This window comes from Hemiscyllium ocellatum, chromosome 12, assembly GCF_020745735.1.
Source record: "Hemiscyllium ocellatum isolate sHemOce1 chromosome 12, sHemOce1.pat.X.cur, whole genome shotgun sequence".
Taxonomy (NCBI): Eukaryota; Metazoa; Chordata; class Chondrichthyes; order Orectolobiformes; family Hemiscylliidae; genus Hemiscyllium; species Hemiscyllium ocellatum.
Genome location: NC_083412.1, coordinates 29390579 through 29410286, shown reverse-complemented (window position 1 = coordinate 29410286; position 19708 = coordinate 29390579). Strand labels below are relative to the sequence as shown.

The 19708-nt window shown below is 38.7% G+C and overlaps 1 protein-coding gene across 3 annotated transcripts in view; it reads left to right on the top strand.

The window, feature by feature from the left end:
• mospd2 (motile sperm domain containing 2) overlaps positions 1-19708 on the top strand; it is an 88232-nt gene that overhangs the window by 22434 nt on the left and 46090 nt on the right. For all 3 annotated transcript variants that reach the window (XM_060833467.1, XM_060833465.1, XM_060833466.1), the window contains exons 5-6: positions 14061-14215; positions 15623-15683. In XM_060833467.1, the coding sequence (XP_060689450.1) occupies positions 14061-14215; positions 15623-15683 (216 nt within the window). The remainder of the gene's footprint in view (positions 1-14060; positions 14216-15622; positions 15684-19708) is intronic.

Sequence of the window (19708 nt, the reverse complement as noted above, 5' to 3'; positions counted from 1 at the left end):
TTCTTATCTCTAAGCCAGTTTTGTATCTGTTTTCCTTCTGTACCTTAAGGGTTATAAACTAGATATGGAAAATGTGTACAAGCAGTCACGAATTTAAATTGTGCCAAATCAATTCCATGAGTAATCTGAGCTATTTTCAGACTTTGGCAAAAGATGACTGTGCGCAACTGACTCTTCATTTTGCGTTACATGAGTTTTCTCACTCATTCTAAAATGATCACACTGCTTTTTGAGCATTTTGCTCTATCGAGTTGTTGAAGCACAGGAAAATCTGTCATCTATTTAGGTCTGATTTGAAATTATCAGGAAGTGAGATCATGAGAAATAGAAGCAGATGTAAGTCATTCAGCCCATTGAATCAGCTCTGCCATTCGGTGAGATCATGGAGTTATGGATTAGCAGATCATCCAATTTCCTGTCTTTTCCCCATAGCCCTCGATTTCATTACTAATTAAAAATCTATTTATCTCCACTTTATTGACCCAGATTCAACAGCATTGCATAGTAAAGTATTCCATAGACTGCTTCACTCCGAGAAGAGAGGTCCATTTTCATCTGTTTTAAATGGGCTATCCCTTTTTTCTGAGATTGTCTTCTGGTGCTAGACTCTTCCACAAGAGGAAATGACCTTTCCACATTTACCCCGTTAGGTTCCCTAAAAAATTTGTTTTAATCTGTTGTCTCTCATTCTTCTTAACTCCTATGAGTGCAGGCTTAACTAGCGTAACCTCTCCTCATAAGACAGTCCATCCATACCCAGCATTATCTGCTTCAATTGCTGTACATTATGTTTCAAAATTTTGTCCATTTGTTTAACTTGCTTATGTCCCTCTGCAGATTGCATCATCCTCACCGCTTGCTTTCCTACCCATTTTTGTGTCATCTGCAAACATACCTATGCTGCATTCTCTTACCTCTTCCGAGTCATTGAAATATATTGGAAATAATGTGCCCCCAGCACCTATCCCTGTTACAGTCCATAATTTGCAGTTTTCTGTTCTGAAAATGTTTCCTTATCCCAACTCTCTCTTTTCTACTAATTAGTCAATCTGCTATCCATACTGTCTCTCATACCATGGGGTCTTAAGTAGCTTAATGTGTGGTATCTTATTAAAAGCCATCCGAAAACCCAAATATATTACTTTTACTGCTTCCCCTTCTTCATTCATGTTTGTTGCTGCCTCAAAGATAACTAATTAATTTTTAGGCATGATTTCCTTTTTGTGAAACCATGCTGGCATTGCTTGATCATATTATGTATTGTTGAATGCTCTGTGATTGTGTCCTTTATACTAGTCTCTAACATGTTCTCAGTAAGCTGTTAAGCTAAATAGCCTTTTGCCTCTTTGACTTTATAAGACTTGCTAAGTTGAGAAATCCTGTGGGACTTCTCCAGAATCTAAGGATTCTTAGAGGATTACTCCCAAGTCCACCCATGCTCTCTAGCTACCTAGAGTGCATATCATAAGATCCATGGGATATATTGGTTATTTGCCCTATTAGATTCCCTAGCATTTTTTCTCTCATGATTGCAATTGTAAAAATACCTATCCTCCTTTTGTGTCTTAATTATTTAGTAATTTTAGAATGTTATTAATGTCTTCTACTGTGAAGACTGATGCAAAGTATTCATTGAACTCCATTGCTCGCTCTTGGTTCCCCATTATTATTTTTCTAGCCTTGTTCTCTGAGGGGTCTGTGTTAACTTTGGTCCATCTCTTCCCTTTCAAATATTTAAGCAACTCCTTGTCCATTATCTGTCTTGATATTACTTGCAAGCTTACTCTCAAAGTTTATCTTCTCCCTCTTTAGTTGTGTTTTTTAAAACTTTTCCAATCCTGTGGTTCACCACCAATCTTTATCACATTTGTATATTTGTTTTGATTTGATGCTACCCTGATCTTCCCTGATTAACCAGGGTTAATGGATTCCCTTCCTAAAAGCCGCCTTTCTCATTGGGATACATGTGCTGTGAGCCATGAACTATTTTCTTGAACATCTGCCATCATTCCTCACCAGTCTTTGCTGCTAAACTCATTTTCTAATCCACTCCAGCTAGCTCTGTAGTCATTCCTTTGTGTTAAGCTTAAGTAAATATAATTACAGATGTTTCTGACCCAAATGCCTCCCTATCAAACTGAATGCCAACTTTGACCATGTTATGGTCACTGTACCTGAGGGGATCTGATACCCTGACATAACTTATGAAGCTTGCCTCATTACACATCAATCCAAAATAGTCTGATCCCTGATTTGATCTGCAACATATTGTCTAGGAAACTGTCTGAATGCATTCCTGAATTCTTCCTTACGACTACTTCTGCCAATCTTACTATCCCAATCTACACGAAGATTAAAGTAATCCATGATTAATATACTGCTTTATTATTTCTCATTATCTCCTGATTTACTTTGTCCCACCACATCAGGGAGCTTTTGACTATTCCTTCCAGTGTCATCTTCTCCTTTTTATTTCTTGCCTCCAGTCAAGTAGATTCTGTGTCTTCTGATCCAAGGTTATTTCTTGCTATTGTATTCATTCCATCCTGTATTAGTAAAGTTACCCTGTGACCTTCCTGTCTGTCCTTTCAAAGAGTCACATACCCCCAAATTTATGATCTGTATGAATAAATTTGTCATTCCTGGCTTTGATACAATATTGAGCATTGCAATACATTGAAGGGATTGCTTTAATGAAAGTTTTTGTCTGTCAGGCTGATCAAACCGCAAACTAAGATAACAGAGATTTGTAGCACACATTTTGCACTCCATGTCTGTGCCAGAACTTTGCTGTAGCAATCATTAATTCCACCTTTTCAAATGAAATGGCTGTGAATTCAGGACTACCTCATATTTCAAGTATGGTGTTATGAGCTTATGATATTATCTTTTGGCTTTAAATACAATTACTCCTTTTTAAAGTAGTTCACTGCATGTATAATTCATTGAACTTGCTATAAATGTGTTTTTAAGTGGTCTTAATGTAACAAGATGTTGAACTTGTGTTCAAAAGATAAACATAGCCATTCTAACTATTAAGGTGGTAACTGATCTTTGAATTGCACCTAAATTCCTATCTCCTATGACATTGTGGATTTAGATTGTCACCATTGTCATTCATTTTACACAGTGTCTGCTCTCAGCATATCTCTTAATCGCTGTTTGATTTATTGCCTTGGAAATAAAAGACGTGAGACCAGTGAATCACGGTGTTGCCCTTGGTAATATTTAGGATCATGTAGAATTCTTTTTTTGGCACTCAAATTTTTCTCATTTTTTTTATTTTTCTTTTTGCTCTGTTCAGCTATGTACAATTAATATGAAAAATATTCCTCTCCATGCCACACTAATTTCAGGGTATTATCCAATTCATAAAATGGATGTTAAGCTTTTTTTAAGCACAGGAAAAACCTTTGATATCAGAATTTAAAAGTTCAGACCTACAGCAGACACTGAAATGACTGTCTACCTTGAGAAAAGAGAACTTTGGTACCAAGCGGTAAATTGGTCTTGATGATCAAAATCAGTAGTCAGGATCAAATGACTGCAGATGCTGGTATCTGTACCGACAATAAAAAAAAATGCTGGAGATCAGTGGGTAACACAGGTACATGAAGAGAGAACAAGCTAACATTTTTAAATTTTAAAAATAGAGTGTATTCATAAAAAATCTTTGTACCTATGCATTGTCATGAAAGCATTTCAGTTCTATATGGTGCATTTCAAGTAAATAAACACCCGGCCTTTTGGGGTACTAGTTGCGCCTTCTGTCTATTTGTCCGCAATACTAAATCCATCTTTTTAAATCTATGTCCATTTAATTTTCTTTAACTGGTAACCCAGTCATGTCAAAAACTAAGAAAAGAACATTAAAGGAAGCGAGCAGAATATTCAATGAAGAATGGGAATTGCAGTGTAATGTAAATGCTGTGAAAGGTAAAATGATGTGATTGGTCTGCGATGCCATAATTGCAACATTTAAGAAATACAATGCATGTTACCATTATGCAACTGATCAGAACCACAATTATGCCAAACTGGAAGGAAAATCCTGAAAGTCTGCAATTAAGAAAGTGTAAGCACAAAAGCAGCAGCAACAAGTATTTAAAACTATGTCAGGACAAGGGACTGACATCATTGAAACAACTTCTAAAGTACTTGGAAGAAGATGTAAGCCATTTGGGAATCATAAAAGAATGCATTGTTTAAGTTTGAGGATGTTTAAATTGAGATAAGGTTAATAAGTACAAACAACTGCCTCTCTCAAGAAGGACCATAACTGATCGGCAATGTGAATTAGCCCTCCATGTAATGGAACAACTTCATACAGTATGCCAAAGCGAAGGCATTTATTATTAAATTGCCTTAAATGTGTCCACTAACATTCCTGACTCAGCGCAGGTGTTATTTTTATTCGTGTTATAAATGCAGATTTTGATGGCCACAAGGAGTTATTGGTTTTGGGTACCCTTACAGCGAGGACTATGAAGTTGACATCTTCTCTATCTTCAATCAAACACACAGTAAAACAAAACTGAACTTATCTAATTTAGTAAGTGCGTGTACAGATGTTGCACCTTCCATGAGAGGAAAACATGAAGGACCTGTTGCCTTATTACAAAAGCATTGCCAGATTCAGATACTTGGATTTCCTTTCATTGCCTTTGCATCAACAGAATCGCTTTCCCAAATCTACTGTTTCAAGTGGCACATTAAAGAAAGTTATAGGTATTGTAAGCGATATCTGAACAAACGTATCATGGCATCACCAATTTTGCAACATGCTTCCGTTCTTTGGTAAAACATTGTGTGGATCTGCTGTATCATTCTAAAATGCGCTAGTTGTCGCAAGGACCAATACTTGTAAATCTTGTATCTTTGTGAAAACAAATCACAAGATTTTTTGAGGAATAATTGAACCATGTGAATTATCAAAGGACTTCTGCAGAAATACTGCATTTTTGTGAGGTAATGTCAAAGCAAAATGATCTGAAATTTTATTGCAATATAAAACAAAATCTCTATATGCTATGTGGCTAAAACCCAGGCATTTTGGAAAAAGCTGACTTTTTCAAAACTCTCCTTACTGGTTCGGAACTTCCAGCTGAACACTTTCTTGAACTGGCAAAGGTAACTAATGAACAGGATACGAACATTTCATTTAGGAAATCCAACGTGAAAGAATATACAACTGTTCTAGACTCCCTGATTGAAAAATACAATGAAAGGTTTGCAGATTTTGAGAAACGTGATCCTACACCAAAACTAGCATTTTAACCACACCTGGTTGATACCTCCAAAGCTCCTGATGACTTACAGATAGAATTGATTGTATTCTCAGAAGATAATATTCTGAAGTCTCTATTTTCTTCTAAAGAAGGATCCCATTGAAATATGGGAAAATGCCATTGAATACCCATGTCTACATCAACATGTTTGTCAAATGCTGTCTTGTTTTAGTACAACCTATTTTTGTGAATCAACATTTTCATATGTGACACAAATTAAAATGCACTTGAGATCTCAGATAATGGATATTCAGCTGGAGGACCAATTAAAGATATGGTTAACGATGTTGGAACCAAATATCTGATTCCTATCTCTCAATAAGCAATCACAAAGTAATTAAATGATTTATTGTCTAAGTAATAAATAAATGTCTTTGAATTTTTACTTGTTTAAAGTCCTCATGTAATAGCAGGCTTTAATTAAAATTTCGTAAATATATCGACAAAAGTATGACATTTTGTCATACCTGTTAAATTCTCAGTATGCAGCCTAATAAGATATCAGTTAAATAAAAGTGGCTTTCCAATGTAAAAAGCTTCTCCATGCCTGCCTCAGACAGTGATCCTTCTCAACTGTGCCTTGGTGGCAGCTACCCCAAACTGCAGTGAGTCCCTCAGCACACAGTCCTGGACCTTGGAATGTGTCAGTCAGCAATACTCCAATGCGGTCAACTCCTTATTCTGGAACTCAATGAGTGTGGTCTGAGTTGAGATGACTCTTCAGAGCTAACGTGAAGTATGGAGGGGTTCATATTTATGCAATAGCTGGGGGTTAGAGGTGCAGGGGTGGGGTGGAGTAGAGTGCTGGGGGAGAAAGAGTGTAGATAGTGCACATTAAGTGATCAGGATGTGAGAATGGCAAAAGAATGGTCTAAGTACCAGATGGGGGGAAAAGAACAGCTCCACTGGATTATGGGGAGGGGGCGAGAAGACATATTGACAGAATACAAGTAGTAAAGCTTGAAGAAAGGAAAAGAGTGGGAGTGGGTTCACCATCTGAAAATGCTGAACTCAGTATTAAGTCCAGAAATTTGTAAAATTCCTTGTCTGAAGAGATGTTCCTCCAGTTTGTGCTGTGATTCTCTGGAACACCACAGCATACCAAGGACATTCAACTGGGCATGTGAATAGGGGGCTGTGTTAAAATGACCAGCTGTGGGAATGTCTGGGTCATGCTTGTGCACGGACCAGAGGTGTTCTGCAAAGCAGTCACCCTGACTGAATTTGGTTTCTCCAATGTAGGGTAGGCCACGTTGAGTGCAGCGAATGCAATCGGGCAGATTGGAAGAGGTACAGGTGAAATTCTGGTTCACCTGGAAAGACTGTTAAGGCCCTTCAATGGTGAGCAGGGAGATGGTGAAGGGGTAGGTGTTGCGCTTTCTTAGTTACGTGAGAACTTGCCATGGGAAGTGGGGAGGTGCTGATGTTGCACGTCGAAGAACGGGCTAGGGTGTTCCGGAGGGAATAGTTCCTCCAAAGTGCAGACAGGGGAGTGAGGGCAAGATGTGTTTGGTGGTGTCATTCTGCTGGGGTTGTCTGAAATGGCAGAGGATGGCCCTTTGAATGCCAAGGCAGGTAGGTTGAAAAGTGAAGACAAGGGGGACCAGTTTACATTGTTGAGAGTGATGGGAAGGAGCAAGGGCAGAAAGACGGGTGATAGGTCAGATGTGATTGAGGGCCCTGCCAACCACACTGGGTGGGAAACCGTTTTTATGGAAGAAAGAAGCCATATCAGCAGTGCTGTTTCGGAAAATGGCATTATCCAAGTAGATATAACACAGACAAAGGAAAAGAGAGAATGGCCCAGTCATTTTAACACCTCACCCTGCTAGCATGCGCACAAAATTGTCCTCTGCATGCTCTAGTCAATCACAGCACAAACTGGCGGAACAACATCTCCTCTTCAGATGAGGCACTTTACAACCTTCTGGATTTAATATTGATTTCAGCATTTTCAGATTGTGAACCTATTCTCATTCCTTCCCTTTTAAATTGTTATATTCTCTTCACCAGGTCCTCTCTCCTCTAACTTCCCACTCCAGTGGGACTGTAGTCACTTATTTTAAGGTACTAACATTTTATCCACATTTTATGACACAATTGCTGAAAATGAATGCATTAACATATAAGATGCTCCTTGTTAGATGTGCATAGAAAAGCAATCCATTAACTGATCCAATAAACTACTGAGCTTTAGTTAAACTCTAGCCAGACCATAGGTGAAACAGTTAAACACCTTGCCAACCTTAGCAAGTTTTGAAAAGGTTTGTAGCTCAGTTTGAGGTTCTGGATGTAACTTTGCTTGCTGAGCTGCAAGGTTCATTTCCAGACTTTTTGTCACCCTACTAGGTAACATCTTCAGTGGGTCTCCGGGCGAAGCATTGCTGATAATTTCTGGTTTCTATGTATGTGTTTGGGTTTCTTTGGGTTGGAGATATCCTTTCCAATGGTGATGTCATTTCCTGTTCTTTTTCTCCAGGAGTGGTAGATGGGATCTAACTCTGTTTCTTGAGAGTTCCAGTTGGAATGTCATGCTTCTAGGAGTTCTCATGTGTGTCTGTTTGGCTTGTCCTAGGATGGATATGTTGTCCCAGTCGAAATGGTGTCCTTCCTTATCTGTATGTAAGGATATTAATGAGAGAGTGTCATGTCGTTTTGTGGCTAGTTGATGTTCATGTATCTTGGTGGCTAATTTTCTGCCTGTTTGTCCAACATAGTGTTTGTTACAGTCCTTGTACAGTATTTTGTAAATGACTTTAGTTTTGCTTGTTGCCTATATAGGGTGTCTCCAGTTCATTAGCTGCTGTTTTAGTGCGCTGGTGGGTTTGTGGGCTAACATGAGGCCAATGGGTCTGAGTAGTCTGGCAGTCATTTCTGAGATGCCTTTGATGTAGGGGAGAATGTCTAGGGTTTCTGGATGTGTTTTGTCTGCTTGTTTGGGTTTGTTATCAGGGTTCTTAGCAGAGACAGTAATGCAGACTCTAACAAACAGCTCTGCCAATAGTCCAACCCAAACTTTGGGTCCGCTCCGTGGATGACACCTCTGTCATGGCTAACCGAAACAAATTAAAGGAAACTTTCAAGACCATCAATAATACCATTACTGGCATACAATTCACTAAAGAGGAGGAAAACAACAAACTGCCATTCCTAGATGTCACAGTAGAGCAAACAGCCAATGGGGAACTTCAAAATGGTGCCTACTGGAAAACAACAAATACGGACCAAATATTGAACTTCAGAAGCAATCATCCCAACACAAACGAAGCTGCACCAGAACATTATTTCAATGAGTCAACACACACTGCAGCACAGAGGAACTACACAGAGCAGAGGAAAATGACCTATACCGTGTATTCCAAAAGAATGAGTACCCAATGAACACAGCCCACAGATTTCTCAACAACAAATCCAAACAAACAGACAAAACACTCCAGAAATCCCAGACACTCTCTGCTATATCAAAGACATCTCTGAAATGACTGCCAGATTACTCAGGCCCTTGGCATCATGGTAGCCCACAAACCCACCAACACACTAAAACAGCAGCTAATGAACTTGAAAGACCCTATACAGACAACAGGCAAAACTAATGTAATTTACAAAATACTGTGCACCAACTGTAACAAACACTACATCAGACAAATAGGCAGAAAACTAGCCACCAGGATACATGAACACCATCTAGCCACAAAATGACATGGCCCTCTTTCACTAGTATCCTTGAGGAAGGACTTCACTTTGACTGGAACAACACATCCATCCTAGGACAAGCCAAACAGAGACATGCACGAGAATTCCTAGAAGCATGACATTCCAACTGTCAGCAAGCACATAGAGTTAGACCCCATCTAACTCCTGAGAAAAAGTACAGGAAATGACATCACCAACCCAAAGAAACCCAAACAAATAAATAGAAAGCAAGAATTTTCAGCAATGCTTTGCCTGGAGGCCCACTGAAAATGTTACCTAGTAGGGTGACGAAATGTCTGGAAATTAACCTTCCAGCTCAGTGAGCAAACCTACATCCAGGAATTGCCAACCTGCAAACAAATTGGATATGTCCAATAGTGTCTATATTGAGCAAGCAAACATCCTTAGAATTTATTAATTTAGGAGGACGTCTGTGATTGTGTCTGATGTCTGATTACTCAGAGGTGAATCTGAGTCTACCGCATTTAGCTTATGAAGTTTTCAAACTAATTACTGAAATACATTCTGCTTTGTTACCACCAGTGTTTTGGCAATTTTATTCTAGTGAGGGACTTGGGGAAGATGCATTTAAATATTTAAAGTAGTTATGTACCAAATGAATGTGAAAATTGCTGGCTCTAAGCACCCTTTTTGCAGGCAGCGATGCTGAGAGATTATTGGAAAATGTAACATAAATCTGTCTTAAGTTTGCATGTTTTTAATTGTGCATAGATCTTTCTGGAATCAGCAGATTGTATTCCACTACAGTAAGGATTCCTCGTCACATTACATTGAGGACTTGGAATACACTGAAATCATTTTCCTGCCAAGAACATTGATCAATTATGCTCCTTTGTCACTGACTTTGTATGTTGACAAAGCCGATAATGTGACGAGAGAGTTTCCAATTTTATTCTTCGGCAGGAAATGTAAATGACATTCTGTAAGTAGTTTCATTATCCTTGGATTTCCTTTCAATTCATGTGTTATCATAACTGTAGCATGCTTACCTTTTGTTTAAGATGATAGTGGGTTCACTTGCAAAAAAAATCTAGTTTGACCCTCAGCACAGTACTGAGGGAGTGTTGCAATTTTGGAGAAGACAGCTTTCGAATACGATGGAAAACCAAGATCTTATTTGCCCTCTTGGGTCATTGTGAATCATCCCAGAGCACTAATTTGAAGTATTGCAGGTAATATGTTTCTGTTGTCGTGGTCAATATTTTCTCTCAATCGATGTCGTTGAACTAGATTATCTAGTCATTAGTAGATTTTTTTTGGTGGGGTCTTTGTTATGCTGAAATTGGAGACCACTTGTACAATTGTACTCTTCGAAACGACTTTATTGGCTTTAACATATTCTACCCTCATGTGAGGAACTATAGTTGTTTTCAAAAGTCAAGTGTACTGGATTATCTGAGTACTTTTGTTTTGAGATGTTATATGTTGAACATCTGATCCTGTTACCCCTCACATTTAATATTTTAAAGTGATGAGCAGACCTCTGCATGAAACTACCTGGATGCCAAAAAGGGCTAATACTGGGTCTAGTAGAATGGAGTAAGAGCAATAACTGTTACACAACTATCTCCTTTTGTTAACCCAAAAGTGAAGCCCTTGAAGTAAAATATTTTCCTGTGTATGTGTGAATAGAAAATGTTTTAAAATTTTTTTGTAGTGGTAATGTAATATTGGGAAACAGTTGCTTCAAATCCACTTCTGCTTTGTTCATAAGGTTTGACTGCTGTACTTGGAGTTCAATGATGACTCTCATTGTTTAAAGGTTAACAAACTCGGGATGTAGGTCATGTCCTGCAGCGCTTTTGAGAAATCTACTGCATGTGCCTCATTTATTTTGCTTTAATGAGGGTCAACATAATTAACTTCTAGCATGTTTCCTGACTAGTCTTCCTGAATCTGTAGACTAGATTTGAATGGCAAATACAAGTGATTAAGAAACTTTGCAGATCTTACTGGCAAAGCACACTAAATCCCTCAGGGCTGAGAATGTTGATCCTGAAAACATTTAGTATAAATTTACCCAGTGACCCATTAATTTCAATAGATTCATTACTCAATTTGTCTCATTCTTGCAATATTTGTTTCAAGGCACTTCTCCGAAAGAAATTTGGTGTTGTGTAAGCAAGGCATGACGGCTGGATTTTACAGTCAGTGGCAAAGGAATTATGCTTGCTGTATATTATGTCTACAGGTGCCCACAGATTTTTCATTTTTTTCACAGCTTTTTGCATTAATTAAAAATAAATTTCTGTCTAGTGCCCTCTGGGGGTTCTGAGATATTCATGAGGACAGCAACCAACTCATTCCAAGAATCTACAGTGACACATGCAGAACCTTAACCAGGATTGAATTGTGTAAAATCTACAGAAAATAAAATAGAGAAATACAAAGCAAGATGGAATTGAGAGTTAAAAGGAAAAGAATAAACATTGTTTTTCTCAATCTTTAACAATAATGCAAATCTGAAGGGATAAGCCACTAGACTCCAAGAACAAGAGAAATTGAAATTTTGGTCAAGACGAAAGGAAGCATGTGTCAGGTATAGACAACAGAGAACAAGCAAATCCTTAGAAAAGTATAAAAGCAGTAGGAGTATACTTGAGGGAAATCCGGGCAAAAACAAGACATAAGAGTTTTCACAAATAGGGTGAAAGAGAATCCAAAGGGATTTTATAAATACATTAAGGACAAAAAGGTAACTCGGGAGAGATTAGGGCATCTCAAAGGTCAATAAGGCAGCCTATGTGTGGAACCACAGAAGATGGGGAAGATACTAAACCTTGCATTTTTCAACAGTACTTACTGTGGAGAAGGAAATGTAAGATATAGAATGTGGGAAATAGATGGTGACATCCTGAAAAATGTTGCTGAAAGATGCTGGATGTCTTAAAACACATATAGGAACTGATCAGTGTACCCTAGAATTCTGTGGGAAGCTGGGGAAGTGATTGCTGGGCCTCTTGCTGAGATAGTTGTATCATCGGTAGCCACAGGTGAGGTGCTGGAAGACCAGAGGTTGACTAACATTTAAGAAAGGTGTTAAGAAAAAGCCAGGGAGCTATAGGCTGGTGAGTCTGACGTAGACGATGAGGAAATTGTTGGAGGGAATCCTGAGGGACAAGATTTACACGTATTTGAAAAGACAAGGACTGATTAGGCATGGTCAACATGTCTTCGTGCATGGGAAATCATGTTTCACTAATTTGATTGGATTTTTGAAGAGGTAAAAGAGGATTGATGAGGGCAGAACAGTGAGCGTGATCTATATGGACTTCTGTAAGGCATTCAACAAGGTTCCTCATAGTGGACTGGTTAGCAAGATTAGATCACATAGCATAAAGGGAGAACTAGCTATCTGGATGCAGAGCTGGCTTGAAGGTAGAAGGCGGAGGGTGGTGATGGAGGATTGCTTTTCAGACTGGGGGCCTGTGATTAGTGGTGTGCCACAAGGATCAGCGCTGGATCCACAGCTTTTTGTCATTTATATAAATGATTTGGATGTGAACATAAGAGGTATAGTTAGTAAGTTTGCAGATGACACCAAAATTGGAGTTGTGGTCGACAACGAAGAAGATTACCTCAGTACAATGGGGTCTTCATCGGGTTTGGAGTGTTTAAGCTATAGGGAGAGGCTGACCGGGCTGGGGCTGTTTTCCCTGGGGTGTTGGAGGCTGAGGGGTGACCTTATAGAGGTTTCTAAAATCATCAGGGGCATGGGGTAAATAGCCAATGTCTTTTCCCCAGGGTGGAGCAGTCCTGAACTATAGGCCATAGGTTTAGGATGAGATGGGCAAGATTTAAAAGGGACCTAAGGGACAACCTTTGCGCACAGAGGATGGTGCGTGTATCGAATGAGCTGCCAGAAGAAGTGATGGAGGCCGGTACAATTACAAAATTTAAAAGGCATCTGAATAAATGTACGAATGGGAATGGTTTGTGGGTATATGGGCAAAGTGCTGGCAAATGGGACTAGATTAGATTAGGATATCTGGTCGGCATGGGCGTGTTGGACCGAAGGGTCTATTTTCGTGCTGTACATCTGTATGACTCATAGCCAACTTTCAATGACAAGGTTATTTGATAGTAATTATAACTGATTAAAATTTTAAAAATTAACTTAAATTTAAATATTTACTTTTTTAAGTGTTTGTGTGTACACTGTATTGTCATGACCTTCATGTCTTTGAAAGCTGAAACCTTTGGTGAGGTACCAATGAAGCTATTCAAAGAGCAGGGCAAAGCAAAATTGTATATTATCATAGAGCCCGTACAGTGTGGAAGCAGGCTATTCGGCCCATGGAGTTCACACTGACCCTCTGATGAGCATCCCATGCCTCCTATGCTAACACTGTAGTCCTGCACTTCCCATGGCTAATCCATGGTCAATCCACCAAACTGCACATCTTTGGGCTGTAGGAGGAAACCCATGCAGACACGGAAAATGTGCAAACTCCACACGGACGGTCGTCTGCAGCTGGAATTGAACTCAGGTCCTTGGTGCTGTGAGGCAGCAGTGCTAACCACTGGGTCACCATGATGTCTCTAACTTACATGTTAAATGACTAAATTTACTATTTGTTTGTATATGAGATGTGGGAATTTGGTGTTTTAACTTACTCAATAACAATGAGAATGAATGACTTCATCGTCATTTCTCTGGCAAAGTCAGACTTTCTGTTGTCTTTTCCATCTGTCAAACTAAATATTGCCATTTGCAGGAGTTACTCAGCATCGTCTTGCAAGGATATTGAACCAATTTTGAACTTAAGTGGCACTGTAGAAATGCATTTTTTTTCTTGTTGATAGCCATTTCCCTCCTTCCAGGCAATTATTCTGGTTGATGGTGTGTGTGATAAAATATATAAACAAAGAAAAGCCAAAGGGTGAGATTTTACTTATATTTTAAATGAGCTACTTATGTGGCTCCGTTGAAGAGTGAACAGTATTCCTCCCAAAGTTCAGTGACACAATAGCAAATAACATTTGATGTTGACTTGATTCATGCAGCTATAATCAATTAAGAGTTCTTCATCTTTCTTATTCTCTACTGTCTTGTAGTTTGGTTTCGAGTAAAATTGCATGTCAAGGATGCAAAGACAGCTTTGGATAAAAAGAAGTATGTAGCCTTCTGGTTAGAACGTTACGCCAAAAGAGAGCAAGGAAAACCTCTAACAGTGGTGTTTGATCTGACTGAAACTGGATTAAGCAATATAGTAAGATTTCTTCATCCCTTTCCTTCTGTATCAAAAAACTATTTACTTACAGATTACTTTGGAGATTTTTTGTCTCTTGGGTTATACCTCTCTTAACTGTGTCAAATTCACTTAATTATCTATTAATGACTTGATAAATTGATTAAAGAATTGAGAATTAAAATCACTTATTGATTTCCGAACTGTTCTTTAAAGTTAAAAATTAATTATTGGCATTGTGTTGCACCTTGATTTACTGCTAAACTTAGGGTTCTTAAGTAATGTGATCCTGCTGAGATGGCAATTGAGGGTGCTTTTCTTACAGGAGAAAGAATGGTATCGCTGTTTAGGGCACATTTGATTCTAGTTTGGCAGCTTGTTGATTCTTTTTATTAGTATGGAAAGGCAGAGGAAATTTGTATTCTACAGCATCAAATAGCTTCACCAATTCTTTGAGTTAAGATGTCAACTTTGGCTCAATGTTACCATATTTCCTCTTGAGTTAAAGGTTGTGCTCCAAAGATTTAAGGCCATAAACTTAGGAGTCTGAAAATATGTGGCATGGTTGTAAATCTTCTCTTTTGATTGAGACATTAAATTAAAGCCACATCTGCCCTTTTCTGTTGGAATTGAGAATCCTATAATACTGTTTTGAAGAAAGAGAATTCTGGTTTACTGGTCAATATTTATCCCTTAGTCAACAAAACTGGTAACTTCACATTGGCTGTTTGTGGGACTTAGCTATGTGCATTACACTAGTAAAAAGCAAACCATAAATGCAGATATTCCCATTATACGAAGTGTTTCCATGCCTTTATTAATCTAGTGTTCATACGTAACTTTTTTAAAAAAAAATTGAATTCTAGCATCAGAGAATTAAACATAATTGCACATTGCTTGATTACACAACGCTGGCACACCATTCAGAAGAATTTTGGTTTCCATTCTGTCTCTTGGCCGTCCCAACTCTGTGGATGGAACTGATAAGAATGGGAAAATTTGCTTATTTTGTTTTCCCCAATTCATCCCAAAGTAGTTATGTCCAGCATCTCTGGTTTTGTTTGATTTTACAAGTAGTTTCTTATAACCATGCTTACATGGTCTTGCTAATTGCTTTGCCCATAAGTTGTTTTACCTCTCTGAATCTTTTGATTTTGTTGTCATCATTCATCCAGAACATGTACTTGTTAAGCAGCAGCTGAAAGATCAGGTTGAAAATCTTCAGATCACTAATCCTAAATTTCAGTAGTCTTGTTAAATAGTTGTGGATTTTGGAGTTTGTTGGTAGATGGGCAGTGAATCTGTTTGGTGTTCTAAAAAATAGAATTGCAAGCATGTTTGAAAGTTTGTTTTTGTTGTTACGGTACATGGCATTTTCCATGACACAATCGAATTCCATTTTATTTATACATTTTTTTTTAATTCTAGGATCTGGACTTTGTGAAGTTCATCATCAACTGCTTTAAGATCTATTATCCTAAGTACCTTTGTAAGTACAGTTCATTTCCCTGTTTCTTGGTACCAAATGTATTCATTGATCTGGTATCACCTTTCTTGTAATTTGAGATGAGTTCATCAGTCATAGCTCATTTATGCTTGCCAGTTTAAATTATTGAATATCAAATCATGAACTTTTGTTTATATCAATGTTAACCACTGTTTATGGTCTAGTATAGTAATGTACAAGGAGTTAAGAATATACTCTTCATGATAGAAGATTCTAGCATTCCAAAATCCTTTAATTATTAAGGGGCTAAAGGAGAAAGGGGATGGGGTATTGTATTAAAAAGGAATACAATATCCATCACTAGAGCAAAAGTACTAGGCAAATTAATGGGGCTAAAGATCGTGAAGTCTCTGGTCCTGATGGATCATGTATTAGGATTTTGAAGAAAGTGGCTACAGAAGTGGTGGATGCATTGATAGTAATCTTCAAATAATTCATAGATTCAGGAGAATCACAGAAAATTGAATGACAGCAAATGGAAAACCCTTATTGAAAATGGTAGTGTCAAAAATTGGCCAATTGGCTTATTATTTGTCATTACAAAAAGTTAGTCTATTATAAAGGGTTAATAGGAGAGTGTTTAGAATTACATAATGTAATCATATAGAGTCAGAATGGCTTTATGTAAGGGAAATCAGGCCTGTCATTTATTAGAATGCTTTTGAGGATAAAACTAGCAGGATGGGTAAAGGGGATCTGGTAATATATATCATGTAATTGGAAATCCAAAAAGATTTTGATAAGAAATTACAAATAAGCTAGTTTGATAAGATAAAGTCCACATAATTAGGGGTAGTATATTAGCATGACTAGTTAGAGAATTGGCTAACCAGTAGAAGATGGATTTCGGATAAATGAGGCACATTCATAATTGCAACCTGTAACTAGGAAAGTGACACGGGAATCAGTGCTGGGGCCGGAGTTGTTTACAATATATCTGAATGGGTTGGATGAGGAAAGCACTATCACCAAATTTGTGGATGGCAAAAAGAAGTTGGTAGGAAAGCCACTGTATCCACAGAGGAATAAAGACCGTTTAAGTGAATGGATAAAAAATTGGCAGATGGAGTATAGTGTGGGTAAACTTTAGCAGGAAAAGTTGAAGAGCTGAATATTACTTTAATGGAGCAAGATTGCACATGTGCAGCACAAAGGACTTCGGTGGTCCTTGTACATAAATCACAAAAAGTGAGCATTCAAGTCCATTGACTAAAAGTGAAGGCAAATGGAATTTTACCCTTTTTTTATTTCAAAGAGATTGGAGTAGAAAGAACCAACTCCCTTGGCTTGAAAGTTTCACAAACTAGACTCTGCTCCTGAGGTAGCTGTTTCTTTGAACTACGTCTAGGAAATCAATCAAACTGTCCCCTTTACCCTTTGAAATCATTCGCTATCGGAGCAGAATTAGGTCTTTCAACCCATCGTGTCTGGTCTGCCATTTGACCATGGCTGATGTGTTTGTCAACCACACCTGTCTTCTCTCGATAATTTTTGATCTCCATACTAATCAAGACCTCTAGCCATGTCTCTGAAATAGCCACAACATTGAAATCCCAGTTACCAACCCATGCTGCAAGTTCACCCACTTTATTCCGGATACTCCTGGCATTGACGTGTGCACATTTAACCCAACATACTGATTGCCGATGCCCCCTTACGTCCTTGTAAACCTATCCTTGACCTCACTACCCTCAACCTCTTATACACTGTAACTACAATTCAGGTTCCCATCCCTTGCTCCATTAGTTTAAACCCACCTGAAAAGCATTAGCAAATTTCCCCCCAGGATATTATACCCCTCTGGTTCAGGTAAAGAAAATCCTGTTTGTAGAGGTCCCACCTTCCTCAGAAAGAGCTCCAATTATCCAAGAATCCAAAACCCTTCTTCCTGCACCATCCCTGCAGCCATGTATTCAGCTCCGCGCTCTCCCTATTCCTTGCTCAGGAGCATGTGGTGTGGGCAACAAACCAGAGATAACAACTCTGTTTGTTCTCGTTCTAACTTCCTGAATTTCTGTCTTAGATCCCCACCTTTATTCCTACCTATATCGTTGGTACCTATATGCTCCCCCTCCCCTTCAAGGATCCCGAAAACATGATCAGAGACATCATGAACCCTGGCATGTGGGAGGCAACACACCAACCGTGAGTCTCTCGTTCCCACAAAACCACCTATCTGTCCCTCTAACTATTGACTAAAGTCTAATGCTAAAGTAATTCCCTGATTATTCAAAAGAAATATATTGAGAACAGGCCTGTTCTTACCTGGCCTATTTTCCACACTCTGGGTTTATATCATGAGGGTTTTCTAAAGTCCCATATTATTGGAGGCATCCAGTCATTTAAATGGCCAGCTACCTTTGAGAATTATGTGTGCGTGAAATGTAGCCTTCCCCGAGTTTCTCCCCTGCAAAAATGAGAAATTATCGGTTCAGAGGAAAAGGGATGTATGATTTCCAATGTCATTGAACATTTTTGTCATGCCAGACATTCCCTCAATCCTGGCAAAAATCAGGGTCATCTCCCATATCCCTTATAAATCACTTTGTCTCACATTTCCCTACCACCTTCAATGATTTTTGTGCCATTATCCCCTATACAATGATTCTCTGTTCTATACTATATTGTTTTATATTATATTACCTCCTCTCCTCTCATTCTTCTGACCCAATGTGTATCACACCACGCTTCTCAGTGATAGATTACATCTGTCATGCGTGTCTATTCACCAAGCTGTTTCTGTCCTCTTGGAGTATATCGCTGTATTCACTTCACAATACTTCCAGGTTTTGTTGTGCAAATTTTGAAATTATGCCCTAAACACTGAAGTCAAGGTCATTAACACAGATGTACGAGAAGCAACCATTTTAATAATGACTCCTGGGGAACCCATTATATATTTACCTTCTTTCTGAAAAACAGCCACTCTCAACTGCTCCTCTTTCCTGTCATTCAGCCACTCCTTATCCATGTAGCTACTGTCCAATTTATTTCAGCAAATTCAGCTTTGCTAGCAAGCCTGTTTGTTTTTTACTTTGTCAAATACATTTTGGAAGTCCACATGCACCATAAGTCCTCTTGAGCTTACTCTGTTACTGCATCCAAAAACTCAATCAAATTGGTCAAGCACAATTTATCTGTAACAACTCTATGCTAGCTTTTCTTAGTTCATCCACATTTATCCAAAGTAATTGATTATTCTAAAGCTTTCCAATTGCTGAGGTTTAAATTTACTGATCTTTCGTTGCTGGGTTTAATCCTTGAACACTTGTTGAAAACAAGGGTGTGTCATTTGCTATTTTTCAGTCATAAGTTATAGAGTTATACAGCGTGGAAACAGACCCTTCAGACCAACTTGTCCATGCCAACCAGGTATCTTAAAATAATCTAATCTCATTTGCCAACATTTGGTCCATACCCCCCTAAACCCTTCCCATTCATATACCTATCCAGATGCCTTTTAAATGTTTTGATTGTACCAGCCTCCACTACTACTGGTGGCTCATTCTACACTTGCACCACCCCCGTGTGCAAAAGTTGCCCCTTGGGTCCCTTTTTTAAATCTTTCTCCTCTCACTTTAAACCAATGCCCTCTAGTTTTGGACTCCCCTACCCTGGGAAAAAGACTTTGTCTGTTCACCCTATGCATGCCCCTCATGATTTTATAAACTTCTGTAAGGTACCCCTCAGCTTCCGACTCTCCAGGGAAAATAGCCCCAGCCTATTCAGCCTCTCCCTATAGCTCAAACTCTCCGACCCTGGCAACATCCTCATAAATCTTTTCTGAACCCTTTCAAGTTTCACAATAAGTTTCCTATAGCAGGGAATTGGATGTAGTACTCCAAAATTGGTCTAACCAATGTCCTGTACAGCCTCAACGTGACATCCCAAATCTTGTACTCTGCACTGACCAGTAAAGGCAAGTGCACCAAATGCTGCCTTCACTGACTTGTCTACCAGTGACTTCATTTGCTTGGAACAATGAACCTGTATCCTAAGGTCTGTTT